At 43.5% G+C, this 22,317-nt stretch overlaps 1 protein-coding gene across 1 annotated transcript; it reads right to left on the bottom strand.

Moving 5' to 3' along the window:
* Positions 1-7,990: 7,990 nt before the first annotated feature.
* On the bottom strand, positions 7,991-21,180 carry LOC118081411 (uncharacterized). Its single transcript, XM_035107916.3, has 6 exons — positions 21,032-21,180; positions 17,573-18,174; positions 14,950-15,055; positions 13,859-13,941; positions 13,554-13,680; positions 7,991-10,585 (listed from the first exon to the last, which is right to left on the bottom strand). Exons 2-6 carry the CDS (start codon positions 17,969-17,971, stop codon positions 9,318-9,320), a joined length of 1,983 nt encoding a protein of 660 aa, XP_034963807.3. The 5' UTR covers positions 17,972-18,174; positions 21,032-21,180; the 3' UTR covers positions 7,991-9,317.
* Between the last annotated feature and the right edge of the window lie 1,137 nt (positions 21,181-22,317).

A 22,317-nucleotide genomic window follows, 5' to 3' on the forward strand; every position in this document is an offset into this window, starting at 1 on the left:
GAATGTTTCACTTATAGTGCAAGTTATAGAAAGCACCAGATAATTCACACTGGTAACACGGTCTCTTGAGAATGGGGCATACATCATCTGGCATAAGGTCCAGTGCTCTTCCCCCACCCCCCATAACAATAAATTTTAGAAAGTACTGGGATTAAGGTGGGAGATATTTTTCTCACTGATAATATCATTTTTAACAAAGGGATACAGGGTAGATACTGGAAATTGCAGGTGGGTTCCCGGAATGTCTGTCCGTGGAAAACTGCTGGAATGTTTTAAAAACAAAACAACTGTTCATACAGTAAGAGAGGTCGAGGTTAAGCTGATTGGTAGTTTGGGATTCAGGCCCCACAAGATACAAGGCATCCCAATGCTTTTTTTGTTGAAGGGAGCAGCATAGACACTTTGAGGCTCAAGTTTTATTTCTTGACGAGCATGGGCCACACACACTTTTCTTTTTAAGGCATTACAAACAAACACACATTGCAGGATGGAGATACCTTGAAAGAAGCCACTGTTGTTTCCACCTTGTATGCAGGTGCAACAGGAGGGCTGATACACCCCTGTCGCATCTTCACATTGCAGGTTAGAGCTGGGGCTGATGGAGCCGTCCTTGCATGTTTACTCAGAAGTAGATCCCATGGAGTTTAATGGCGCTTTCCCCTTGAGAGCTGTACAAATGATGGATAAAATAATAATTTCATAAAACACTCATTTCGATGATTCCATTTTTTTTAGTCATTGCCAAGCCACATTGAAAAGGCCCATGGCTAGACATGATTATTGTGATTCATCTTGGATTGTTATTTAGGTAGATGAAAGAAGATATTGGGAGACATTTAATGAATAGGAAAATTAGTGTCTCAACAAACAAAGACATGATATGATGATGAGGGCTGATCGGAAGAGCTATGTAATAATTGATTGGTTCAGGATAGTGACAGTGGGTTGCAACTACTCAGATTGCTGGAATCCTTTGATGGTGAAATGAAATCTCGAATGTAATCTAAAAGTGTATATTGAACAAGGCCTGTCTTTTTACTTGGGGCCTTCATTATTTTCTTTTCAGTTTATGGGCAGCAGACCTTCAGTCTAGGAACACCTTTTAAATTTCTCCAGCGACAGAACAGGAGTGGGGTGAGGAGGAATTGAGATGATTTTTATAGGTGGATTAAACACGGTTTGAAATCGGAATGTATTAAGGAGCTGGCTGAAATCTCTGGAGACACCGATTCCAAGGAAAGGGGGTAGATTTAGTTTTGAGAGCGGGAATAAAAAGGGAGTAAAAGATATTGAAAATTAGTCTGAATATTTCTGGGTAAAAGGGTAGAGAATATTGGGTTATTAAGGTAAAGAGAAACATGAAGGGTAAACGATTAAAAAGAAATTATAATCTAGAAGAAAGAATGTAATTTTAGAGTTGGAAACTGCAATAATTAGTGAATTATAAAGAAATCAAGGAAGGGGAATGAGGAAGTCCAAAATGTTTAGATTTGAAATTGAAAAATATAATTATGTCTTTTTATTATTTTTAGGGGTTTTTTCTTTTCATTTTTTCTTCACCCTTTTATATAAATTGATTAAGAATTATATATAAATAAGAGAGCTAAAATGTATCTTTATGATGTTTAGTTAAGATTCTAGAAATGCTATGAGTTAACTATAAAAGAATGGAAAGGAAGATAAGTGAAGAACAATGAAGAAATTAGACACGAGGATATTGTTCTAGATCTCTGTATTTGCTTTTTCTTAAAGTTTTTGTCTTTTCTTTCTTAAAAAAACTTTTTTCGCTCCCCCCCTTTTAAATGTAAAATCCAATAAAAATTATTAATAAATAAATAAATAAATTTCTCCAGCACAGCAATCCTGGGATCTAGTCTAGTGCTTCATTTCTGCTGGGGACAGGGAGCAAGCAAAGCCAGTAGTTTTGGGAATCGGGCCCCAAGAAAGGGAGGAGTATAGACTCTTTCCGGCTCAGGTTTTATTTCCTGATGTACATGGTCCACAATTATGGTGCTGGAGGAGACTCTTGAGAGTCCCATGGACTGCTAGAAGATCAAACCTATCCATTCTTAAGGAAATCAGCCCTGAGTGCTCCCTGGAAGGACAGATCGTGAAGCTGAGGCTCCAATACTTTGGCCACCTCATGAGAAGAGAAGAATCCTTGGAAAAGACCCTGATGTTGGGAAAGATTGAGGGCACTAGGAGAAGGGGACGACAGAGGACGAGATGGTTGGACAGTGTTCTCGAAGCTACGAACATGAGTTTGACCAAACTGCGGGAGGCAGTGCAAGACAGGAGTGCCTGGCGTGCTCTGGTCCATGGGGTCACGAAGAGTCGGACACGACTAAACGACTAAACAACACATGGTCCACACATGCCTCTCTTTTTTTGGCATTGCAGACACACATTGCAAGATACTTTGAAAGAAGCCACTGTTAATTCCCACATTGCATGCAGGAGTGAGGAGAAGACTTGCGCAATCCTGATACAAGTTCTCTCCCCCCCCCCTTCACCCCCAGGTGCTAAAATGACTTGAAAGCAATCCATTGCAATCTACAGCAACCTAACCGGTTGTCCCCTCTGGAATTTGCCACATGCACATGTATTTGTACATCTGTCTGTGCTTTGCTCTGGTTCGCCAGAAGCGGCTTAGTCATGCTGGCCACATGACCTGGAAGCTGTACGCCGGCTCCCTCGGCCAATAACGTGAGATGAGCGCCGCAACCCCAGAGTCGGTCATGACTGGACCTAATGGTCAGGGGTCCCCTTACCTTTACCTTGCTACCCAGAGATGAAATACATGATCCTTTCACACATATGCAGTACTGTACTGAAATACATGCAGCCCAAGGTAAAAAAATAAAAATTGGCATATTCTGATGAGGGGATGAGCTTTGTTAAGTTTCCCCCCTCTTAAGTTTCTGAAGGGGGGGGGGAATTAGGGAGATGAACAACTCTGCTTGCAGACATATATAAAAATTACAAAATACAAGTTGTCCAAGACTGTGGCCATTGAAATGCCCACTGAAGAAAATTAAAGCTTACCGAGGCCCTATATATGCTATAAATATAAAGCACTATTTAACCTTCGTTTTCTGACTGGCTGGCTAGAACCCAGAAAATGCAGCATTCTGTTGACCACCAGTCAAATTACCTATCTGAATTGTCTAGCAGGGCCTTTCAGTAGTTGCATGAGGTTGTCCTTCCGTTGCTTCTGCTGAGGGAGGTTTGCAACAAGCCACAGGGCCTTTTCTGTTTTGGCTCCCCACTTGCGGAATGCTACCAGTGAAGCCCATCCGGGACCATTATTAGAGTATTTTTAGTGCCTGGCAAGACTTCTCTGTATTTGGCATTTAATGGATTAGGATGATTTGTCTAAGGCATTTCTGTTGCTCTTTCACTGGGCTTCATGCTACTTTTTTAATTGTGTCAGGTGATCAGTACATTGAGTGGATAATAAAAAAATGAATCACTCCTCCCCCCCCCCCCGATCAATTGTTCATTTCCCCCCTTCCCAACACATCTTCAGCCTCCTGTGTTTGCTCTTCAACAGGGGCACCACTGACAAATAAGCTTGACTAAGATATTAATTCTGGAGTCAGCAAAAAGGAAGTGGCAAGGCCCTTCCTATTGTTAAGGAAGTCCAGTGGCCTCCTTGGCAAACACACCAGGAAGTCAAACATGCCACAAGAAATAATAGTACCACTGTATTCTGCTCTGGTCAGACCTCACCTGGAGTACTGTGTCCAGTTCTGGGCACCACAGTTCAAGAAGGATACTGACAAGCTGGAATGTGTCCAGAGGTGGGCAACCAAAATGGTCAAAGGCCTGGAAACGATGCCTTATGAGGAACGGCTTAGGGAGCTGGGTATGTTTAGCCTGGAGAAGAGAAGGTTAAGGGGTGATATGATAGCCATGTTCAAATATATAAAAGGATGTCATATAGAGGGGGGGGGGAGAGAGGTTGTTTTCTGCTGCTCCAGAGAAGCGGACACGGAGCAATGGATTCAAACTACAAGAAAGAAGATTCCACCTAAACATTAGGAAGAACTTCCTGACAGCAAGAGTTGTTCGGCAGTGGAATTTGCTACCAAGGAGTGTGGTGGAGTCTCCTTCTTTGGAGGTCTTTAAGCAAAGGCTTGACAGCCATTTGTCAGGAATGCTTTGATGGTGTTTCCTGCTTGGCAGGGGGTTGGACTGGATGGCCCTTGTGGTCTCTTCCAGCTCTATGATTCTAAGTGGTAACTAGTATTTCTTTATTTTCATACAGCCACACCTGCACACATCAGGCAGTGGAACCCACAGTTCCATATACACAGCAAAAAGACATGAACTTGCCTTGTGAGTAGGGGCGGGGACAGCTGAATTTCTTCCTCCGGGCTTCTTTTATCAACAACCTTCACCCCCTCCTGGGCCAGTTTTTACAGTCTGTTGCAACATGTAGCTGCCCAAACTGGGCCAACCTCATTTATTAGAAGCCCAAAGGTAAGCTGCGGTCACATCCCTAGTGAAGATTTAAAGCACAGAACTTTCCCCAAAGAATCCCGGGAAGTTTGGTTTGTTATGGGTAGCGGGAATTGCAGCTCTCAGAGGGGCCAACTGCATTAGCCAATATTCTTGGAGGGAGAACATGGCTGTGGAGTAGAATAAATGTGCTTTAAATGTATCTTTATTTCCTAAACATTTAAAAAGAACCCCTCAAAGTGGTTCATGAAAATAATAAAAGAACAATAATTTCAGGTTTCTAAACAAGTTAAAAAACAACACCAGTTCAAACCCTTCCAAGAATAATTGAGATTGTGTATAGTGTGTATTAGGGTGATGACTTTTTCATTCCCCCCCCTCATTTTTTTTCATTCCCCCCCCCTCAAAAATTATTTCCTCTGGCACAAATGGATGACCTTTTGCCTATTAATGACTAAAATGAGGTATATTCCATTGAAATATTTAAAAAGGTCATGCACAAACAGTTTTTAATTTTTTTTGTATGCCGTTTTACCATTTCATAAAATTGTATTAACAATTCTATATATATTTCGTATCAAATTTGGACACAACACCACATTCCACAATGGGGAGTGTTCTTAGCAACATAGGGTATACAAATGTCACACCTGCGCAAGGTAAAAGCCCCTTTTTGGGACCTCAAAACTCAGCCAGCAGACCCTGCCGGGCATGCTGGGAAAAGAACCTACAGGAGAGGCAGCAAAACATTGTCCTCTAGCAGCGTCTATACTGTTACTGCAGCTAAAAAAAGCTTCCTTGTGTGTTTGATGACCCTATATAATGTTGTATATATGTGACTCTAAAGCTTGGGTTCAATTTTATATCTGCTTACAGTGACTTCAAAAATGGTCAAAAAACTGATAAATAAAATTTTAAAATCATTTTGTGTGTGAGGTTTTTTTAAAATCAAATCTCTTTGAAAGTAAGATTTTATCTAATCTTTAATGAAAGCTCATCAAATTATGATACAGGGAAATGAGGTAGTAAAAAAAAGTCATCATCCTAGTGTGTATCTGTGGTTCCCAACTGGTGGTCTGTGTAACCCACCAATATCGTGGAGCCCCCAAAATCCAAGATCAGGAATGTGGTCGGAAGATGCACACCCCAGTTTTGCGTGGGGAAATGTTGGAGGGTATGGTAACAAAAACTAACAGAAATAGCAACATTTTTAAAAGCAGGAAGTCCATGGCTTGGGTTTTAAAAAAATGGGTCTGCAACACTTCTCTAACTGGGGACCACCAGTGTCCATCATGTGCCAATACTCAGAAAATTAGAATATCGTCAACAAGTGCATTTATTTCAGTAATGCAACTTAAAAGGTGAAACCAATTTATTAGATAGATGCATGACATGCAAAGCAAGATATGTCAAGCCTTTCTTTGTTGTAATTATTTGTCGTTAGGCGGGTCAATTATAAATGGAATGTAATTAATGAAATGTAATAGCGATGTTTATTTTTGAGTTATTGTAACTATTTGTTTTATTACTGTGGAATTTCCAAAAGAAAGCATTTGTAAAAATTAAAAAATAAAATAAAATAAGAAGTTGCATTACTGAAATAAATGCACTTTTCGACGATATTCCAATTTTCCGAGTTTCACCTGTAAATGGTGCTGATGCGACCTTAGGCTCAAACCAAAACCATCCCCCCCCGCCCAGAAGTGGGTTTAGAGTTTGCCCCATTTCCCCAATCCCTTTTCAAGCTTGGGTCCCGAGATGCTGCTGTTCTACAACGCCCACCGTCCCCAGCTATCTTGGCCAATGGTCAGAGGTGATGGGAGTTGTCATTCAGACCCAAGGCTGAGGCTTCTACAGTGAGGATCTTTAGTTATACAGATGGATACAAAGGATTTCTCCAGCGAACGAGATGAGCCCTTGATTTATAAATGCATAAGACTACTTAGGGAGCTGGGTATGTATAGCCTGGAGAAGAGAAGGTTAAGGGGTGATATGATAGCCATGTTCAAATATATAAAAGGATGTCATATAGAGGGGGGAGAAAGGTTGTTTTCTGCTGCTCCAGAGAAGCGGATACGGAGCAATGGATTCAAACTACAAGAAAGAAGATTCCACCTAAACATTAGGAAGAACTTCCTGACAGTAAGAGCTGTTCGGCAGTGGAATTTGCTACCGAGTAGTATGGTGGAGTCTCCTTTCATAGAATCATAGATTTGGAAGAGACCACAAGGGCCATCCAGTCCAACCCCTCTTTGGAGGTCCTTAAGCAGAGGCTTGACAGGCGTATGTCAAGAATGCTTTGATAGTGTTTTCTGCTTGGCAGGGGGTTGGACTGGATGGCCCTTGTGGTCTCTTCCAACTCTATGATTCTACTTTTTAACCCAGGAAAATCTTCTCAAAAGTCGGGTGTTGTCTTATATGCTGGGTAATATTTCCTATACGGCGAGTATATCCCAAACTATTTTAAGTGGAAAAGTTGGGGGTCGTCTTACATGCCGGGTCGCCTTATACGCCGGACCCTGGATTTTAAGTATTGGCCTCACTGTTACCTTCTAAGCAAAATCTTCAACTTTCCTATATACACAGTATGAGCATATAACCATTGTAAGCATTTGGCCCCATCTTCAAAAATGCATACATACATGAGTCAAACTACGACCCACTACTATGTTTAAACCAGGAGATCTGTGAGACCGATGGGGTGATCGCTGTACCATGAGTCAAAATATGCCGAGATGTCACACTTCCATTATCTTGGGCCAATTCCAAGATCTTTTGGGATGCACCCCCCCAAACTTCCGATCTCCTCTTGGAGATGCAGGGACCAGAAATGTATATGGTTCTCCGTGTATATATTGCGGAGGTCTGTTTCTCCCTGTACAATTGGAGGGCTTGCCAAGGATAACAGCTGTGCAGTCCCTAGAACTTGCTGAAGATACTTGCTCAGTAAGCCTTTGGCAGCTGAAAGAATCTCCGCCAAGCCAAAACATTGCTGGAGGCTAGAAGACAAAACACAGTTTCCTACGAGAGAAGGAGCTTAGCCCATCTCATCTCCCTCCACGCTCTGCATTTCAAACAGATACACAAAAATGCCAATCAATGTCTCCAGCGATTTCCCATCCAAATGGAAACTGAACACTGATGGGTGGAGTCCCCCGAGCAAAACAATATGGTAGAAGTTCAAACACTGCTGGGTGGGAGTCAATTCAATGACAGTCTGTAGACTGACAAAGTTTATTTTCTTCACCCAGGACAGATTATCCTCGTGGTAGAAGGGCTCCACCTACCACAGGTGATTAAATTTATTAACCAGAGGTAACCTCAAGAGAGCCTATCCACAAAATTATTATTTATTCAGTTTCAATCCTGCTCTTCTTCTCTGCATGAACTGCCCTTTGCTTACCAACCTGTCCACCAATAAACTTTTGATGCCATGATGAAATATTCCAACATTTCAGGGAGTTTGCACATGTAGATTCTTTGTCGCCTAGCAGGGCCTGTTTAGTTAGGAAAAAGCTCTAGTCTGTTTTTTTTTTCTTTTAGAGTAATGTCTTTATTGATTAAAAAGAATTACAAAGAATAAGCAAACATAAAACACACAAATACAAACACAAAACACACAAATACACACACTGATACGAATACAGATACACATTGTTTGTTTCAGTTTCTATTATTTACACTATTTCTACTTTCCGTTGACCTCCAATTATGCTTGCTGTTTCTTTTCTGTTAATTAAGTAATGCCGCACGATATTTTTTCCCATATTACCTTAGGAAAAAGCTCTAGTCTAATTCACTTATTACTACAGTTATTTACACCCCATATCTCTCTGTATGCAAGGCAGTTTACAAATAACATCAAAATACATTTCAAAAAAGAAAACCCACAGCAAACGATATAAACGTATCTTAGGTCACCAGAAGCCTTCCCTGGGGTCCATCAAACGCAGAAGAAGCTGGTCCTGAGGTCTTCTCCTCCCTCCCTCTCCCTCTCTCCTGGGACTCTTCCTAGAGGGCAGAAGATGGTAGAGGATGGTGGCATATACAGGTGAAACTCGGAAAAGTAGAATATCATTGAAAAGTGCATTTATTTCAGTAACACAACTTAAAAGGTGAAACCAATATATGAGATGGATGCATGACAGGCAGAGCAAGATATGTCAAGTTATTTGTCGTTAGGTGGGTCAATTATAAATGGAATATAATTAATGAAATGTAATAGCGATGTTTATTATTTTTGTATTACTGTAACTATTTATTACTGTGGAATTTCCAAAAGAAAGCATTTGTAAAAAATAAAAATATTAAGTTGCATTACTGAAATAAATACACTTTTTGACGAGATTCTAATTTTCCGAGTTTCACCTCTGTGTGTGTGTGTTGCGTCTTTTTGGGATGCGCACCGCGCGAACCTGGAAGTACCTGAACGGGTTACTTCTGGGTTTCGGCACTCGCGCATGCGCAGAACCACTAAATCGCGGTTTGCGCATGCGCAGAAGTGCCGAATCTCAACCTGCGTGTGCGCAGACACGGTGCTGCAGGTTGTGAACGCTGCAGGTTGCGAACGTGCCTCCTGCACGGATCACGTTTGCAACCCGAGCGTCCACTGTATATGTATATGATGTGGTTCGGATGTGAATCATTTGAAATGATTTGGGCACCCCTCTCAAGTCCTTTCTCCACTGCAAACATTTCTAGGATCCAAAGCACCCTTCTGCAGTGAATTCTTTACTCTGGGAAAGAACCATTTCCACCCGGTTTTCAAACGGCTTCTACACTTCAGTGGATTCTATGGTACAAGAAACTGGTGCTTTGAGTGAAGATCTTCCCACACGTTTTGAGCATTTGCGTCAGGGGCGGGACATGTTTTCCAGCCAGAGGGTCATATCCCCTCCAGAGCAGCCTTCTGGCAGGGGTGTCATGGGGCCAGAGGCAAAAGCAACCAGATCGACAGAGGGTTTCACTTCGCTGTGGGTTCTCTGATGATAAGTAAGGCTATTGCTGTGACTGAAGGTCCTTTCGCACTCTGAGCATTTGTATGGCTTCTCCCCTGTGTGTATTCTTTCGTGTCTAGTAAGGGTGGTCCACTGACTGAAGCTCTTGCCACACTTGGAACATTCGTAGGGCTTCTCTCCCGTGTGGGTTCTTTGATGGCTCGTAACGTGAATCTTCTGGCTGAAGCTTTTCCCACACTCGGGGCATTTGTACGGCTTCTCTCCGGTGTGGATTCTGAGGTGTATAGCGAGGGTTTGGCTGCAACTGAAGCTTTTCCCACACTCGGAGCATTTATAGGGCCTCTCTCCTGTGTGGGTTCTTTGATGGTGGGTAAGACCAGTGCTGTAGGTGAAACTCTTTCCGCACTCAGAGCATGTAAATGGTTTTTCTCCCGTGTGGGTTCTTTGATGGTTTATCACGTGAATCTTCTGGCTGAAGCTCTTCCCGCACTCGGGGCATTTATACGGCTTCTCCCCTGTGTGGATTCTGTGGTGCAAAGCAAGGGTTTGGCTACAATTGAAGTTCTTCCCGCACTCTGCACATTTGTACGGTTTCTCACCTGTGTGGGTTCTTCGGTGATAAGTAAGGCCGGTGCTATGACTGAAGCTCTTCCCGCATTCTGAGCACGAAAACGGTTTTTCTCCCGTGTGGGTCCTTTGATGGTCTGTGACATGCGTCTTCCGCTTGAAGCTCTTTCCACACTCCAAACATCTATATGGCTTCTCATCAGTTTGGAATGTTTGGTGATAAAGAAGGCCATCGCTGTCGCAGAAACCCTTCTCAGAGGAGAAACATTTAAATGGTTTCTCCCCTGTGTGGATTCTCTGGTGATCAGTAAGGCTGCTGCTCTGACTGAAGCTCTTCCCGCACACTGAGCATTTGTATGGCTGCTCTGCTATTTGCACTCTTTGAGATGCACTAAGACTCAGTATCTCGCTTGCAATCGTTGCGTGTTGAGGGGAGTTGTTCCTTGTGTTTTTCACTGTGTTGCATTCATCTTTTAGCTTTGGGATTTCACACACGTCTGCATCTTCAGAAATGAAATATTTCTCCTTCAGCTTCTGTTTGGTCTCAGGTCTCCTCCTCTGCTGTTCAGGCTCCTTCTCACTCCAACTTCCATAACCTGAAATGACAAAGACGAGGGCCTGATCAGGGTGGAACAGATTCTCAGATCAGAGAATACAAGAACCGTATATTAACAATAATAATAATAATTTATTATTTATACCCCGCCCTTCTGGCAGGGTTTCCCCAGCCACTCTGGGCGGCTTCCAACAGAAATATTAGAATACACTAATTTCTCTAATTTCTTATTAAAAGCTTCGCTAAACAGGGTTGCCTTCAGATGTCCTCTAAAAGTCTGGGAGTTGTTTTTCTCTTTGACATCTGGTGAGAGGGTGTTCCACAGAGCGGGTGCCACTACCAAGAAGGCCCTCTGCCTGGTTCCCTGTAACTTGGCTTCTCGCAGCGAGGGAACCGCCAGAAGGCCCTCGGCGCTGGACCTCAGTGTCCGGGCAGAATGATGGAGGTGGAGACGCTCCTTCAGGTATACTGGACCGAGGCCGTTTAGGGCTTTAAAGGTCAGCACCAACACTTTGGATTGTGCTCAGAAATGTACTGGGAGTCAATACAGGTCTTTCAAGACTGGTGTTATGTGGTCTCGGCAGCTGCTCCCAGTCACCAGTCTAGCTGCTGCATTCTGGATTAATTGTAGTTTCCGGGTCACCTTCAAGGGTAGCACCACTTGTATTAAGTGAATACAAGAACCATATACAGTGGTACCTTGGTTCTCGAACTTAATTCATTCCAGGAGTCCGTTCGACTCCTGAAACCATTCGAAAACCAAGGCGCAGCTTCAAGCAGAAGCCACGTCAGAAGTTCGGCTTCCGAAAAACATTTGCAAACGGGAACACTTACTTCTGGGTTTGCGGCGTTCAGGACCCAATTTGTTTGGGAGCTAAGCCGTTCGAGTTCCAAGGTACGACTGTATTAAGCCTTCTGCTGTCCATCAGGCAATGGCTCGCCCCGCTGCGCCTTGCCCCCCCCAACCCTAGGCCATGACTTTGAGCACAGCAGAAGCAGCTGACAAGAGAGGAGTTCAGGGATATTAAAAATAATTTTATAAGTTGTGTGTCCTTGTTTCTCAATTTGATCCTTTTACATGGTTTTGTATATTTTTGAGGTATTTTATGCACTGTGACTTGCCATTATTTTCATTGGATATAGTTGAGCAATTCTAATGTAATTGGTAAGTGTAAACTGTCTATTATTTGCTGCTGATTTTTAACTTCACTGTTTACTATTATATTCTAATGGATGGTTGAATATTGCTTTATTTGTTTATTTCAAGGTCACTGTGACTTTTTTTTGTATTGGATCACATTGTTATTACATGTGTAATAGGGTGATGACTTTTTCATTCCCCCCCCTCAAATTTTTTTCCCTGTAACACAAATGGATGAACTTTTGCCTATTAATGACTAAAATGAGGTATATTCCATTGAAATAGTAAAAAAGGTGACGCACAAACCGTTTTTAATTTTTTTGTATGCCGTTTTACCATTTCATAAAATTGTATTAACAATTCTATATATATTTCGTATCAAATTTGTACACAACACCACATCCCACAATGGGGAGTGTTCTTAGCAACATAGGGTATACAAATGTCACACCTGCGCAAGGTAAAAGCCCCTTTTTGGGACCTCAAAACTCAGCCAGCAGACCCTGCCGGGCATGCTGGGAAAAGAACCTACAGGAGAGGCAGCAAAACATTGTCCTCTAGCAGCGTCTATACTGTTACTGCAGCTAAAAAAAGCTTCCTTGTGTGTTTGATGACCCTATATAATGTTGTATATATGTGACTCTAAAGCTTGGGTTGAATTTTATATCTGCTTACAGTGACTTCAAAAATGGTCAAAAAACTGATAATTTTTTTTAAAGCATTTTGTGCATGAGGTTTTTTAATCTTTAAGGAAAGCTCATCAAATTATGATACAGGGAAATGAGGTTGTAAAAAAGTCATCACCCTAGTGTGTAATCTTCACTGCCAATTTTGTTGTTTGCTTGTAAGCCACCTTGGATATAGTAATACAGTGAAACCTCGGTTTATGAACTCCTCTTTTTACGAATTTTCGGTTTACGAACGCTGCGGACTCATTTGGAACGGATTAATTCACTTTCCATTACTTTCAATGGGAAAGTTCGCTTCAGTTTATGAACGCTTCAGTTTATGAACAGACTTCCGGAACCAATTACACCCATGTTTCAGGTTAAGTACACCTCTGGCTGAATATTCCGCGGACCCGTCTGGAATGGATTAATCCACTTTCCATTACTTTCAATGGGAAAGTTTGCTTCAGTTTATGAACGCTTCAGGTTGAGTACTCCGCGGACCCGTCTGGAACGGATTAATCCACTTTCCATTACTTTCAATGGGAAAGTTCGCTTCAGTTTATGAACGCTTCAGTTTATGAACAGATTTCCGGAACTAATTGTGTTCATAAACCGAGGTACCACTGTATAGAAAAGCAGTGCGCAAATTAAAAGTGAAATGAACTGCTGAACTATTCAGTAGCTTCTGTTGACTAGCATCAACTGGAAAGTGATGTGATGAAGTGCATAGAGAAGATATGAGGAACACTGCTGGGTATTCTCACACCTACTTTGAGATAGTCACAGAATCATAGAGTTGGAAGGGAACCTGAGGCTCATCTGCAACACAGAAATATGCAGCTGCCCCATATGGGAATCAAACCTGCAACCTTGCGGTTATCAGCACCGCTCTAACCAACTGAGCTATCCAGCCTTGATGCTGGGGATCTAAACAGGGACCCTCAGAGCAGATATTGCCTAGCTCAGTGCTATCTAAACGGACTGGCAATGGCTTTCCAGGGTGGTTTCAGGCAGGGCATATTCCCAGCCCTACCTGGAGATGCCGGGGCTTGAACCCAGGGCCCTCTGCACCCAAAGCAGCTGCTCTACTGTTGAGCTACGAGCTTTCCTGAACAGATGGGCATGGATACAGGTGAAGAGGTGCAGCAATTCCCGCGTCCCGGACCTATCAGGCAAGGCCTAAGAGGGAACCTTACCCAGAGAAGCCAGGTTCCAGTAGTTCTCCTCCATGACTTCCCTGTGCAGAGCCCTCTGGCTCGGATCCAGCAGAGCCCACTCTTCCTCCGTGAAATGCACAGCCACCGCCTCAAAGGGCACCGGGTCCTGGAAAAATGAAAACAGTTAAACCCAGAGCTTTCCTTGTGGCATTCAGAGCCTTCAAGATTGGGGGAGGGAATCTTAAACAGAAGTGATAGGGGGAAGGCAGGTTCTTTCAGGACCACGGAGAGCTCAGTCGCCTGGGCTGTGCCTGGCTCAGTTCTCCGGTGATTTTATCTCCTACCTGATCAAGTGACTGCGAAGCAACTGTTTCCACTCCATCACAATAAGAAGGCCTACTTGACATCTCCATGATGGTTCCACCACCTGTGTGGGGGACAAAAGAAGCAGGGAGGCAGGGTGGATAAAAATCAATGATTTTTTTTCAAAGTAAATTTTAAAAATTGGATTTAAAAAAAAATAAAACGCTTTTGGAGGAAAAAATCTTTCCAAAGATAGTTTTCTATTTAAGTTACATTATAGCATGAAAGCTGTTCATCAGGAAATAAAGATTTGTTTTTAATTATGTAGCATGAGACTTTCTATTAGGGTGATGACTTTTTTACAACCTCATTTCCCTGTATCATAATTTGATGAGCTTTCATTAAAGATTAGATAAAATCTTACTTTCAAAGAGATTTGATAAAAAAAGCCTCACGTACAAAATGATTTTAAAAATTTTATTAATCAGTTTTTTTGGCCATTTTTGAAGTCACTGTAAACAGATATAAAATTGAACCCAAGCTTTAGAGTCACATATATACAACATTATATAGGGTCATCAAACACACAAGGAAGCTTTTTTTAGCTGCTGTAACAGTATAGACGGTTATAGAGGACGATGTATAGAGGACAATGTTTTGCTACCTCTCCTGTAGGTTCTTTTCCCAGCATGTCCGGCAGGGTCTGCTGGCTGAGTCTGAGGTCCCAAAAAGGGGCTTTTACCTTGCGCAGGTGTGACATTTGTATACCCTATGTTGCTAAGAACACTCCCCATTGTGGAATGTGGTGTCAAAATTTGATACGAAATATATATAGAATTGTTAATACAATTTTATGACATGGTAAAACGGCATACAAAAAATTAAAAACGGTTTGTGCGGCACCTTTTTAAATATTTCAATGGAATATACCTCATTTTAGTCATTAATAGGCAAAAGTTCATCCATTTGTGCTACAGGAAATAATTTTTGAGGGGGGAAAATGAAAAAGTCATCACCCTACTTTCTATGCAATGTTTAAAAAATTTGGTAAAAGAATTCCATTAACCCACTCACAATTTCAGAGGGACTAAAGAGTGACCAAGTGGAAATAATATTCTGCATTCATTCTTACCCAATAAGGCTTCAACCACTGGCGGTGCACCGTTAAATGGTAACAGCCCAAGTCTGGTGCCCATTGCAGCTCCCTCTCCCTCCTGGGCTCCTCCGGCTAACAGCTCCTGCATACAAAACAACAAAGAATTAGCAAAGGAAGCAGAGGACAATGGGGCAGGGGAAAGGGGTGGATTCCTAAAAATACTAAAGGATTCCTAAAGGAGCGTCTCCACCCCCATCGTTCTGCCCGGACACTGAGGTCCAGCTCCGAGGGCCTTCTTGCGGTTCCCTCATTGCGAGAAGCCAAGTTGCAGGGAACCAGGCAGAGGGCCTTCTTGGTGGTGGCGCCTGCCCTGTGGAACGCCCTCCCATCAGATGTCAAAAAGGAAAACAGCTACCAGATTTTTAGAAGACATCTGAAGGCAGCCCTGTTTAGGGAGGCTTTTAATGTTTAAGAAATTAGTGTATTTTAATGTTTCTGTTGTAAGCCGCCCAGAGTTTCCCCAGCCAGATGGGCGGGGTATAAATCATAAATTATTATTATTATTATTATTATTATTATTATTATTATTATTATTATTATTATTATTACAAGAGGCTGCTGGATCAGGTTTATGGCCCGTCTAGTCCAGCCTCCTAGTCTCACAATGCAGATGATGCAAGAGCAACAGCACTCTCTTTACTTGGGACTGGTATTCCGAGGTGTCCTTCCAGAGAAGGCTGAGTGAATTATCTGGTCAGGGATGCTGTATGTCCCCAGACCTAAATTCCCTTGTCTGGTGCCTTCCGAGGTAGAAATTCTGCTGGACCCATTATTGGTAGGGCGAGTCTCACGTACGCAAGGGTACGGCTTGACCTCAAAGCTTGCAGGAACTAGTTTAAGAGGAACCTAACAATGTTAAGAGTGAAAACCAAGGAATGGTATCTGCAATCTACAAAATACTACTCCAAAATCCCACAAACCCCCTAGACACAATAAAAAGACAAAGGGGGGATGACATAGGATATGAAATCAACCCCACCCAATGGACCAGAATGTGGTCTAAACCCCCCTTTAAATCCATATCAATGAAAAGAAAAGAACTTACCCTAAAACTCACGTACAGGTGGTACCTAACACCAAGAAAGCTAGCACTGATGTGCCCAGGAACCTCACCAAAATGCTGGAGAGGGTGCACCTCCACAGGTACATACCTCCACATGTGGTGGGAATGCCCCCAAATCCAATTATTCTGGGCATCAACCATACGAGAAATATGTAAAATAACCGAACAAGTAATAGAAATTACCCCATAATTGGCCCTACTAAACATCTTCCAAGATAATAATGCCCATTTAGACCACAAAGACCTCATAACCCATCTACTTTCAGCAACCAGAAATGTCATAGCCAGACATTGGAGAGACCTGTCAGGAGTAGGCATGGACCAATGGTACCAAGTAGTATGGGAAAGAGCCTTACTAGAAAAACTAACCAACAACCTGAAACTGACACGGGGACAAATAGAAGAGGATGCCTTCACCCTGGTATGGTTCCCCTTTATCACACACTCAGGCCAACAAGATAATGACAAAAAATTACCGCCAGCATACAAATCAGTATGGCTAACCTAACCCCAAAATACCCACCCACCCCACCCACACATGAAAACAAAGACCATCATAACCAATCGCAAATGAACAACTACATCCTTGGCCAACTCCAACCTCTCTCACCATCAAAAGAACACAAGCAAATAAAGGAGTATCAACACAAACAAAGCTGACATCAAGCCTTACATATGTTAAGCAAAACAGAAACATCGTCACTTACTCCCACCCCCATCCACCCTCCCACCCCCTATCTACCTCGTTTTCCCTCTTTCTTCTTAGTGTCTTAATAAATGAAACTGATTTGCAAAAATGATACATGTTAAAATATGGGAGACACTGCACACACCTTTGTAATTCAAGAAATCTTTAATAAAAATACTTTAAAAAGAAGAAGAAGAGTGAAAACCAATTCCAGATAAGGTGCAATGAGGCCTCTGCAAATATGGGAGGGGAAGCCCAACTCATGGGTTGAGTAAGAGTTTCCAAGGACTGTGGTTGGATGAGAGATGGTGGGGCAGTAGAAGATGGTTTGGAAGAATGAACAGCTAAGACAACATATATTTCCTACACAGGGGTGAAGGCAAACGGCTATTCTCCCACAGACTATGTTTGGTAAGGCACTGAAGTTTGAATAATTGGGAATCTGGTTTGAGCCTGCATACTGAACTCCCAAAGGGGATTTTCTCCCATACTTCCCTCCCTCTATGCGAGTGAAATCCTTGCATTTCCACCCCCATCATCCAGCCCGGTCACTGAGGTCCAGATCCGAGGGCCTTCTGGCGGTTCCCTCACTGCGAACGGTGAAGTTACAGGGAACAAGGCAGAGGGCCTTCTCGGTGGTGGCGCCCTCCCTGTGGAACGCCCTCCCGTCAGATGTCAAGGAGATAAACAACTACATATGACTTTCAGAAGACATCTGAAGGAAGCCCTGTTTTTTATGTTTGGTGTTTTATTGTGTTTTTATATTTTGCCGGAGGCTGCACAGAGTGACTGCGGCAAGCCAGTCAGGTGGGCGGCACATAAATAATAAAGTTGTTGTTGTGGCTCACCCGTTGTTCTGCCTCCTGGCTCATGAGGAAACCTTCTGCCAGGGCCACCGCCTGGGAACTGGTCTCCGCTCCGCACTCCCTCACCCAGCTCTCCATCTTCGGGGGGAGGATGGCCAGGAACTTCTCCAGGACCACCAGGTCCAGCATTTGGGCCTTGGTGTGCTTTTTGGGCTTCAGCCACTGATGGCAAAGGTGGTGGAGTCGGCTGCAAACCTCCCGGGGCCCCTCGGCTTCCTGGTAGCAGAACTGGTGGAAGCGCCATTGCTGTTCGTCTGAGCTGCCGTAGGCCTCGCTCAGGAGCTTGCGCACTGTTTTCCCCCAGAAGGCCCCACTGCCTCCGGCCTGGGTGATCTGGGGGTCTCTTTGGGCTTTGGTTCCAGCTGAATCATCGTCTTTCATCTCCGATTTGTACTCGGAGGAAGGGTCTCTTTGCTGCGAGTTGGTCTAAGGCCACTTTCGTACGCAGGTGCTCCTGAATTGAGTGACGGCCGCCCTGCTTAGCCCCCCCCAAAGGCTAATACGTCTTTCTTGTTCCAAGAAGAGGCTTTAGAAGCAAAAAAACAACAACCCTGGGTGCTCCCTGCAATCTGCCACTTTTGTTCCTGTGGGGAAAAGTGAAATGAGATGAGACCATAAGAAATAGAGACAGCCAAGAAAAGACGGCCATTCTGGGATGGTTTCAACCAAGTCCTAGTCAAAGCAGACACACTGAAATCAATAAACAAAAAATGAACTGCAACACGCCCAGAATGAAAGCTTGTCGCTTTAAAACAGCTTCCGACATGGATGGGAGCTGCAGCTAGGATTTGAATAGCTGAACAGTGGAAAACCCTGGAAAATCTACTTTTGTCTTTGTAGATGTCTCTGGACTTCAGGTGCTGTAGAAAATGCTATACTTCTGGTTGACCTTTTCTGAACCTCTTCAATACCCCTTTATTTGCGGTGAGGAACATGCACGGTATTCCAGATATGGCCACACCATAGGTTTGTATAATGGGCATTATGATATTGGCAGTTTTATTTCCAATTTCTTTCCTAATGACGCCCATCCAGTCCAACCCTCTGCCAAGCAGGAAACACCATCAAAGCATTCCTGGCAGATGGCTGTCAAGCCTCTGCTTAAAGAAAGCTGCTGCACACTTCCACTTAAAATGTCTGTTCACTTCGGTCAAGGATAGATCGTTACTGCTGCGTAAAATCCAGATATTTATATAAACTTCAAACCTTGGAAGTCTATCCAAAGACCAAATGCAACGGGGGAAATCTCAGAGTAGTTAAACTTAATTAAACAACTATGTTAAAGAGGGAGCATATATATATATATATATATATATATATATATATAGGAACTCAGTAAGTATTGATGTAAAAAAAAAAGGAACTAGGAATATCTGGGGACATGCAAAAAATGCTATAGAAGTGTAATAAGAATAAAGTACAGTATACAGCCCTGTGGCTGCGGGACTGTAGTTTATCCCTCACACCACTACAATTCACAGCACACTTAATGAACTACAGTTCCCAGTGTAGACGCAGATGAAGGTTGTACAGGCTGAAGAAGCCTCTGCAAAGTGCTAGAGGCATCAGGTCAGACACCTGGGGTTCTGGGGCAAAGAAGAAATGGCCTCTCCCGATATTGGAAAGCAGTAAACCCCGGCTGATGCCCATCCCACGTCTTAAGCCTGGAGGGCTCAATTTGTTAAAGTGTGGTGTTAATAATGCCAAGGCTGCAGGTTCAATCCCTGTATGGGGTAGCTACAACTAATCCAGAATGCGGCAGCTAGACTAGTGACTGGGAATGGCCGGTGAGACCATATGACACCAGTCCTGAAAGACCTACATTGGCTCCCAGTACATTTCCGAGCACAATTCAAAGTGTTGGTGCTGACCTTTAAAGCCCTAAATGGCCTCGGTCCAGTATACCTGAAGGAGCGTCTCCACCCCCATAGTTCAGCCCCGACGCTGAGGTCCAGCGCCGAGGGCCTTCTGGCGGTTCCCTCACTACAAGAAGCCAAGTTACAGGGAACCAGGCAGAGGGCCTTCTCGGTGGTGGCACCCACCTTGTGGAACGCCCTCCCGTCAGATGTCAAGGAAATAAACCACTATCTGAGTTTTAGAAGACATCGGAAGGCAGCCCTGTTTAGGGAAGTTTTTAATGTTTGATCTTTTATTGTGTTTTTAATCTTTTGTTGGGAGCCTCCCAGAGTGGCTGGGGAAACCCAGCCAGGTGGGTGGGGTATAAATAATAAATAAATTAATTATTATTATTATTATTATTATTATTATTATTATTATTCCTGCATTGCAGGGTGTTGGAAGTAGACCAGGGGTCAGCAACCTTTTCCCTCAGACCATGTGGTGGGCCGGGCTATATTTTGAAGGGGGGAAAATGAACTAATTCCTATGCCCCACAAATATCCCAGAGATGCATTTTAAATAAAAGGACACATTCTACTCATGTAAAAACACGCTGATTCCTGAACTGTCCGTAGGCCGGATTGAGAAGGCGATTGGGCCGCATCTGGACCCCGGGCCTTAGTTTGCCTACACCTGAACTCGACGATCCTCAGGGTCTCTTCAAACTCTGATTCTGCGGCGCAGGTTCCTCCTTGGCAGAAATAAAATATAAAGACGGCAAACCTAGGAACACCAGATGTGACCTTATGCCAAGACAGACCACTGGTCCATCTCTAGCTCAATATGACTTACTCTGACTTAATATGACTTACTCTGACTTTCAGTGGCTCTTACTCTGACTTTCAGTGGCTCTGTAGAGTTTCAGGCAGGGGACATTTGCAGACCTACCTGGAGATGCCAGGGATCGAACCAGGAACCTTGTACATTCAAAACAAGATGCTCTGGCTTCTCAGCTCACATAGGAACACGTTCCTTTTCCAAAGCAAACCACTGGCCTACATCCAGGGGCACTAGCCATGATGCACATCTGCACATCTGGAAGCAGCCACGCTTCTGATTTGCTGGAAGCTGCAGGAATCCTGCTTGAATCCTGCTTGCGGGTTTCCCATCATAATGGGCATCTGGTCAGCCGCTGTGAGAACAGGATGCGGCACTTAGATGGGCCATTGGCCCGATCTAGCAGCCTCGTCTTATGTGGCTGGGAGGCGGGCAATGCAGGATAGCGGGCAATGCAGGATAGTCGTGGGGAGGAATCAGGGGGAAACCAAAGGAGCCCCTCCCTGGCATTTCTCGACGTACCTAAAAGCAGAATTCTCTCTCTTTCCCCCAGGATTCTGGTTCAAGGAAAACTGCACCGCTGTTTCCCCCATGCACGCACCTGAATCCCCGGAGCTTCCCGCAACCCCTTCAGACCCCGGCCTGGCTTGCAATTGCAAAGGGTCGTGCAATGCAAAAAATGCAACCCTGGGCATATTATTCTCGCCCCCCCACCCCCGTTCCCAATTCCATTTTTGCAAACCAGAATTCTCTCCAGCTCCTCACCTGGGCGGGGGCGGGGGACTTACGAGAAGGCCGTTTTCCCACGTGCATTCGTTACGGAGTCGTAGAGATAGGAAAAAGGGCAGCGAGGTACCGAGTTAGCTTCCGGTTCCCATTCAAACGCCCGACTTCTACCGACACCCTCCAAGTGTGGGTGGATGGGTGAGGTGGGGGGAGATCTGCTCTCTTTGCAGCCGTAGCTCTACGGCCGCGTTCGAAAGGGAACCTGAAGTGTGGTTTACAGGTGGTTTGCATTTTGCAGCAATGCAAATAAGGAGCGCAGCTTAATTGAAGGCAATTTTGCTAGGAAAAGGGGGGGGCGCAATCCTTCGGGCACTCGGTGGTCCTCCAGTGGACTTGAGCTCAGTTTCCTAGAGAGGAAGGATATTCAAAAAGCTGTGGGAGGGGGCTGAGGGGGAAATCACAGAATATAGATCATAGAATTGAAGATTTGGAGGTTGGTTCTGAGGATCAACTGGACTCAACGCAGGACTTTGCGGCTGCCCCATACGGGGATCGAACCTGCAACCTTGGCATTATCAGCACCATAGTGAATGCACCTCTCCCACCCACCCCTCGGGCTCGTGGGATCGCTTGGCCAAAAAGGGTGGGAGGGTGGGTTATAGATGAGTGTTAGTTAAGTTATTATTATATATTAAGATTTAGTTTAGTGTTGCTATTGTCTTGAGTTTTAAGATTTAATTAGAATTGTATTTTGAGATAAGTATAAGAGATTTATAGTATTGATAAGCCATTAAGAGTATTAACAGGTTTAGATCATTATTAAAAAGATTGGAATCAAGATTTGGAAAGTACTAAGGAAGAAATATAATGAAACGTAGTTGGGAGGAAATGGAGGAAGTCGATAAAGATTTATGATAGAAGATTAATTTGTTATGTTTTTCTTATTGTAGTGTTTGTAATTTGTTTTGCTGTGTTTAATTTGTGTGTTTTTTGTGTTGTATGTTTTGTTTTATAAAACCAATAACTATATATATTTTTAAAAAGGTGGGCGGTTGAGGCTGGTGCAATATTGTGAGGAGGAGATATGGATTTGCTTTTGGGGTAAAAAAAAGAGTAAAGAGGCACACACACCTCCCGGTTCCCTGTCAGATACTTTGTAAATTACACCCACACACCAATAACCAGATGCAAGGTTTCCATTGAACCATGGGTGGAGTTCAAATTATTTGAGCTCGGGTTCTTAAGAGAGAGGCACGACATTTTTTAAAAAAAAGTGGGAAGGGGGATACAAAATAGATAGAATAGATGACTCTTCCTCCCAACTC

This window comes from Zootoca vivipara, chromosome 2 (genome assembly GCF_965207765.1).
Source record: "Zootoca vivipara chromosome 2, rZooViv2.hap1.1, whole genome shotgun sequence".
In the NCBI taxonomy this organism is placed as follows: Eukaryota; Metazoa; Chordata; class Lepidosauria; order Squamata; family Lacertidae; genus Zootoca; species Zootoca vivipara.

Bases quoted from the DNA above. Each gene is read 5' to 3' on its own strand.
- LOC118081411 (XM_035107916.3), bottom strand. From the start codon at position 17,971: ATGAAAGACGATGATTCAGCTGGAACCAAAGCCCAAAGAGACCCCCAG. The intron at 13,942-14,949 runs GTAAGAATGAAT...TCCCCCACACAG, and splicing joins AGTGGTTGAAGCCTTATTGG to GTGGTGGAACCATCATGGAG. The intron at 10,586-13,553 runs GTAAGGTTCCCT...TTGTCATTTCAG, and splicing joins CTGGAACCTGGCTTCTCTGG to GTTATGGAAGTTGGAGTGAG.